At 42.9% G+C, this 7,032-nt stretch overlaps 2 protein-coding genes across 2 annotated transcripts in view; one reads left to right on the top strand and one right to left on the bottom strand.

Annotated features, from left to right (window-relative positions):
- Nucleotides 1–499: 499 nt before the first annotated feature.
- EAF1 (ELL associated factor 1) overlaps nt 500–7,032 on the bottom strand; it is a gene marked incomplete at its 5' end in the record, with an annotated part of 12,031 nt that continues 5,498 nt past the window's right edge. Inside the window, 3 exons of the mRNA XM_005863677.2 lie at nt 500–2,696; nt 4,124–4,357; nt 5,922–6,121. Coding sequence (XP_005863739.1) covers nt 2,650–2,696; nt 4,124–4,357; nt 5,922–6,121 — 481 coding nt within the window. The remainder of the gene's footprint in view (nt 2,697–4,123; nt 4,358–5,921; nt 6,122–7,032) is intronic.
- The window catches only part of METTL6 (methyltransferase like 6), a 20,321-nt gene continuing 18,224 nt past the window's right edge, over nt 4,936–7,032 (top strand). The window contains exon 1 of the mRNA XM_005863606.2: nt 4,936–5,754. The gene's annotated coding sequence lies outside the window, so the exon portion shown is untranslated. The remainder of the gene's footprint in view (nt 5,755–7,032) is intronic.

The following is a 7,032-nucleotide window of genomic DNA, read 5'->3' as shown; positions in this document are numbered from 1 at the left end:
ATTCGGACTTAAGTCTTTACACCTTACCTAATGACCCACAGTACGGTAGACATAGAACAAAGAGAAGGTAATTTTCACAATTTAGTTAGAAACTTCAAAATGATGAAAATCAGCATGGATACTTTTCAGCTTTCTCCAAATGCCTGGAATGTTTTCTCTATATCTACCCTTTCTACTGTACTTGTTGGTTCTCTCTGCCTCCTCCCCACCAGCTATAAGCTTCTGAATGTCTATGCCTGTGGACGTCCCAGAGGATGGAGATGAGAATGACAGTCCCTGCCTTTAAGGAGTTCACACTAACCAGAGCTCGAGCAAGGAAGTCAGTATGGACCCAGCACTCCAGCTGGTTGAAAAGAACAGAGGAAAGGTCCATGAAAATGGCACCTGTAGGAGATGGCACCTCAGGAGTCAGGTTTGGGGAAGAGGAGGAGGAGAGACTGAGAAGGCACAGAGGCAGGAAGAACAAGACCAGTTTGCCTGGCATGAGGGTACTCGTGAGTAGTCTGTAAGGCCAATTTTTTTATTTCCAAAAACAAAAGATTCTTTACTGTGGTGGGTAAAGCTGGAGGGCGGGGGAGGGAATCACCGAGGGCTTTGTGCAGAGAACCAAACTGGAGCCAGGCTAGAGATTGACCATGCGAGTCGGGACGATGGGTGACAGGAGAGCCTGAAGCTCAGAGAGCTTGACTCGCCAACCCAGTGCCACATGCAAGCATTTCCTATAGAACAAATATCTTTACCTGACATGCCCAAACCATAGTTCTGTCTATGTATGTGAAGACTTCGGGGGGGGGGGGGGGGGGGGGTGAGGCTTAAATAGATATTTTTAGTTCAAGTTCCTGAAACCTGCACCAGCTTGAGCAAGTCAAGAGCAGTGAAACATTCCTACATCCAGTAACAATTCATGTCTCCCAATCATGACCTTCGCCCTCCCTGAGCTGTCATTACTAAGGACATATAAAACAATTACCAATTCATTATAAATAAGTTCCTACATGCCATTAAACCCACTGACACCTCCTGATGGGCTGAGAACCCACCACAGGGTACAAGTGTGGACCTATTACCTACACTTGGTAGAATGGTATGAGCGTGCTGTTGGACAGTGACTGCTGGTCCACATCTCCAGCTCACTGGGATCACTATGCAGTTAAAACAGGGGACACCATAAGGCTCAACTCTAACCATGGTCACCACCTTGGATCATCTAATTCCCTTCTAGGTCAAGATTGCATCCCTCCACTAGCTGGGGAAGGAGAGGCCATCTGAGTGGAGGGATCCCAGGAAGGAAAATCATATTTAATGTTACTGATAACCTGCTAAACCAAAGTAGATGGAAATTTCTCCGGACATATTCATTCAAATTACAGAAATGGGACACTGCAAACTAATTATGGGACAATTTATCGCACATTCACTCAATATGAAACATTTACTAGTGACCAGTTTCCTCAACAACAGATTCACTTGGAAACTGCACACTGCAGAAGGCAACCTTGTGACTTTCTTCTACCTGTATATAAAAACTACAAATCAGTCTGGCAATCAGGCACAAACAGTGGTACAAAAGCACGAACAGAGACACCTTATCAAAAGAATGTGCTCATTTCATATTGCAGAACTCCTATTTAGATTCTGGTTTCTAAAAACCTGCTGCTGGTTCATTTGTTTAGAAAGGTTTCCTCACTACACCTCTCTTCTACTCCTGCCTCCCCCACTACAATCCCCTGAATGAGGAACACTTAATATGGATCTACTCAGAAGTAAAAGCCCCAAATTAACTGGGTCATGTGTCAGTACAGTGGCTGCTGGTTTAATCTGCTAACCCAGCCTCCTGCATTTAGGGACTGTCTGGATCTGAATTTGAGCTAGAAGTACACAACACTTGTCTTTTGGAATCCACTACAAATTCCTATGTACATCTGTAAGTCTCACATATGAGAACCTCTGGTTCTAACAAATGAGACTCAAGGGAGGGAACAGTGGGAAAAGCCTGGACTGGGGGCAGGAGGCTAAACCAGCTGAGTGCTTCCCTTTCCTTATTTGTAAATGAGGGGGTTGAACTGCCAGGGCTCCAGGGTCCCGCCCAGCTGACACTTGAGGACTCCACCTTGAAGTCCGTTTCTTCACAGGCTTGCCAGGCTGTCACACAAAACTTCCTTACCACTTTGTTTCCACATTTCAAGTGGTTTTAACATACTTCTATGTGGCAGTCTGAGGTTTCCCCCTCTCTCCTATCCCTCAAAGACTGTTTCTCATTTCACTGGTGCAGACCACTTGGCCACACTGGTGGCTGCCAGGGTTTAAAACAGAATCACTGGCCTGGTGAAGATATGGCCTTTGAATAACCTAGACCAGGGCACATTTGCCTGTTTTTCATTGCCAATGTTAACCAGATAGAAACATAATTGTTAGTTCTTCTATCGATCTACTTAAACCTTGAAACATGAGATTGTTCAAATAATTACACAAGAAAGTCACCCATCACCATTAAGTTAAAGACTTGAATATCTGAGAGCTTTAGGGCCTCGAATTTCTACTACAGTCACTGATCCACAGCATTTTCTCTTGTCAATGGATTCCATGCAAAAGTAGCCCGGTCTTGCAGTATATCTGTGCACCAAAAAGTTGATTTAGAAAGATCCAGCTCTAGTCATCACTGTCACTCCCAGATTCACTCAACTGCAAGTCATTTCCTATAAAAAGAAAACAGAATCAAACCAAAAGTACACAATTTAAAAATGACTTTCCCACATTTCTCTGGTTGATTGCCCTTGCTATCACACTCTAGCAAAACCAAGCCAATTTGATTTAGCTCAGTGACAAAACAGGTGCAGTCAACATTTTGAAAGAAATGTTATTTGTGGTATCTGCAAAACAATTCTGCTTACTGAGATAGAACAGGGGAGGAGTAGGCTAGACAGCTTTTAAATGTGTTAATAAATAGTAAGGAAATACTGTATTTCTAAATAACTGACTCACTGTCTAGAATTTTTCACATTAAGTTGCTTTATAAAAGCCAATACCAAATTAGGTTTCCCACTAAGGAAGCGAAACACTTTTTATACCTTCAACATGCTAATCCAATTCCCCTCTGGTACACCTCTGTCCAGGATATTCATGTTACTTTAAACCCGAAACCGTAACTAATGAGTGTTGTAAAGCCTCACATTTGTGTTTGGTGTGCAGAATTTAGATTTATATAAGCACTCAACATTCCCATCTGAGAATAAGAATAACAGCTGCCCAGTTGATACTGATTGGATTACAACAAAAGTGAACTTCTGTGTTTCTGGATTGCTAATCTCTAAGCCACCTCTCCTCCAAGTTTGTTCTGAGGACCCTGGGGTCCTTCTTTTTCTAACTACACACCTAATGTCAGATTTTTTTCACATACTTCAACCTACACAACTAATGGCAACAGAGTGGATGCAGCCATCTTTCTACTAAGCCACGCATTAAAGAGATTAGCAAATTTTTTAAAAAATATATTTTTATTGATTTCAGAGAGGGAGAGATGCGTGTTTGTCTTTAAGCCAGTGATGCCAACATTGGTTGTTGGTTTTTGTGGGGTGGGTTTTTTTGTTTTTGTTTTTTTTTTGGAGGGTCACGTGTATGTAGACTTCAATGAGCCAGAGACTGAACCAAAAGGGGAGAATGATGATTTTTATTTTCTTAAATGTATTTTATTTATTTTTTTTACAGAGAGGAAGGGAGAGGGATAGAGAGTTAGAAACATCGATGAGAGAGAAACATTGATCAGCTGCCTCCTACACACCTCCTATTGGGGATGTGCCCACAACCAAGGTACATGCCCTTGACCGGAATCGAACCTGGGACCTTTCAGTCCACAAACCGACGCTCTATCCACTGAGCAAAACCGGTTAGGGCAGATTTGCAAAATTTTAAAGCAGTTACCTTCTTACTAAATATTTTTTTATTTAGTGCTTCTTTTTTTACTATTTGGTAATTTATTCCTTTCTGTTGAGAATTATCTTTGTCAGGATCCTTTCTTACACTTTAAATATCTCCAGGCTTATAGATTCTGACCTAAGATAAATAGAAGCTGCATCTCTGGCCTGACAGGCCACCGTCCCGGCCAGAAAAGGGAAAGCACACTTACTGAGGGTGTTCATGAGCTGGTTGCTCCCCTGTGGCCGGCCGGTTCCATTGACAAGGGCTGGCCTGCTGTTGTAGGGCTGCTGGTGTGCAGGCTGGGGAGGAGAGGTAGGGCCGTTGTCCTCGCCTCCGCTGCTGGAGCTGTCGTCATCGCTTCCCGAGGAGCTCTCAGAGTCTGAGGAACTGCTCCCACTGCTGCTGCTCATCTGCTCAATAATGTCCACTTCAGCCCTCAGCTCTGGAATAAAACGGCACAAGTGTCAACACAACAACCATTCTCAAGGCAGCACTTCTGTAAATAGTAAATCTGCAAAACCAACAGCAATGAGGAATAACTTAAATGAACTCCTGCTTCTCAATTCCTTAAAAATGTACAAACAAAATGACCTAAACAAAAATACCTAACCTGTCTTCAGAGAGACAATGAAAACATTAAATTCACCCCAAATAACCAAAAAGCAAACTGCTTCAGGATGATGACTGTTCTATTTTGTCTTTACTAAGAAAAAAAATGTGAATTATATATTTAAACACCAAATAAGAGCCTCCTGCACACCCCTTATGCTAAGGGATTGAAAAATATTTAACTAGTAACTGGAAGGTCTGAGTGCTTGTTTTGGATCTAACCAGCAGGGAGACCCAGTGGAAGCCAATGAATTTTCCAAGACCCTCGAGAAAAATGCAGGGCCAGACAGACAGCATCTGGGGTGCTTTCCAGTTTTTATGTCCCACGAATAAATGGAAGCTTGCAGGAGGAACCACGGTGACTGAAGACACATGGTGGAACATTCCTCCTCTGTCCTTTTTCTGTATTTGACTGGCAGTCCTGCCTGTCAGGTACTGCATTTTTTACAGATATAAAGCAGGGAAGGAAAAACATGTTTTACCCAACATGTCAATGTCACTGAATACATTAAGGATATAGAATAGATTTTCCTGCCCAAACATACCATGTGGCCTTAAACAGCTATGGTTCCTTTGAGAATAACTGGGAACAATTCCTGTTCAACTAAAGTGAAAACTCCCATAAATGACATTCCAATATTATGAGGGGGAAAAAAAAATCAAGTGGCTTAACCACTTGTGCACCATGCAAAGACTGACTTTGTTTTGCTAAGAGAGCTCCTCTCTAAGGTGGAAAAGGCAAGCCTCCCAAGGACAACTCTCTCTTTCCCTGTTTTCTACTGTTATCTATTTAATTTTGTTTCATAAAATACGCCACTTACCCTCATAACTTCCCAAGAGTCTGAACAACTAATGAGATCCATTGCACAGAAGAGAAAGCAAGGTAAGCAAGCTTCTTTCTCAGGTATGTAATGGAGAGAGCCTCACCAGACCTCTAATCTTTTTAGGCCACTGTCCATTTCCACTGGTCCTCATGGTGCTTTCATGTGTAAACTTAATGTTAGTAGAAAGTATTGGTCACGGTAACTTTAATGTCCCTCTAAGCTAGATACTATACTAACACTGGCACACCTGGCTTTCACCCTTAGCACCTTGGAAATTTTCTTCTTCCAAAGCTTTGAAGGTGTGCCATAGGCCCTTCACTTGTTTAAATCCTGGGCCTCTCAGCAGAATGCTGCGAAGATAGCCACAACTCAAGTCACTCTGCCTGGATGCCCCCTGTCAAACGAGGTAAGTGAGAAAGCCCCCACCCTCATCACTCTGGAATAGTGAAGTCTGCAGAAACTGTCAATGGCAGAGAATGCCCACACCATCATGTCAATATTCAGCCTTGTGCTCTCCACAGAAACATCACCATACTACAACTTGCTATCGTGCCTCCAAAAACTGCCCTCTACCTCTTTTGATGTCATCCAGCTGAGGTTCAGGTGAAGGGTTATCTTTCAAGGGCGAAGTTTTGGGTCCAACTGGAGGCTTTGTTGGAGCTCTGAATGGCATAGGTGGTGGGGGCGGAGGTGGCTGTGATGGCTGTGTTGGCTGTGGGGGACGAGTGGGCTGCTGTTCCATTCGGGCTTGAATTTTACTGCTCCCCTCAGCCCTGAAATGAGATACAGACATTAAACCAGAGGGAAAAAGCCAGTGGTTCTCAAATTGGTCCAGGTGGCTGACCACTAGAAGTCTCTACAGAATTCCATGCTTTTTAGATTGCTGCAAAATGTTGCTGTTTATAATTTTATCACATGAACTAATCATTCAACAGCCATCTATTGCAGTGATGGCGAACCTTTTGAGCTCGGTGTGTCAGCATTTTGAAAAACCCTAACTTAACTCTGGTGCTGTGTCACATATAGAAATTTTTTGATATTTGCAGCCATAGTAAAACAAAGACTTATATTTTTGATATTTATTTTATATATTTAAATGCCATTTAACAAAGAAAAATCAACCAAAAAAATGAGTTCGTGTGTCACCTCTGAATGCGTCATAGGTTCGCCATCACTGATCTATTATATTCTAGTACTGCATCATGCACCAGAGATACAGAGATGAATACAATAGACCCACTGCCCTCAGGAGTTCACGTTTTATAGCAAGAAGCAGATAAAACAGAAATGAGACTACAATGTGATTGTAAGAACCCATTTTTTAAAATATATTTTTTATTGATCTCAGAGAGGAAGAAGGGGAGAGAAATAGAAACATCAATGATGAGAGAGAATCATTGATTGGCTGCATCCTGCATGCCCCCTCCTGGGGATCGAGTCCACAACCTGGGCATGTGCCCTTGACCGGAATCAAACCCAGGACCCTTCAGTCTGCAGGCCGATGCTCTATCCACTGAGCCAAACTGGCTAGGGCAAGAACCCATCTATATATATAAAACCCTAATATGCAAATAGACCGAACGGAGGAACAACTGAACTGGTCGCTATGACGTGCGTTGACCACCAGGGGGCACGCGCGAAACATGGCAGGCCTTGGCAGCAGGTGGCAGAGTGCAGAACATGG

The sequence above is a fragment of the Myotis brandtii genome, unplaced genomic scaffold (assembly GCF_000412655.1).
Source record: "Myotis brandtii unplaced genomic scaffold, ASM41265v1 scaffold18, whole genome shotgun sequence".
In the NCBI taxonomy this organism is placed as follows: Eukaryota; Metazoa; Chordata; class Mammalia; order Chiroptera; family Vespertilionidae; genus Myotis; species Myotis brandtii.
Note: the sequence above shows the minus strand (reverse complement) of the source record. Positions and strands in the feature narration are given on the sequence as shown.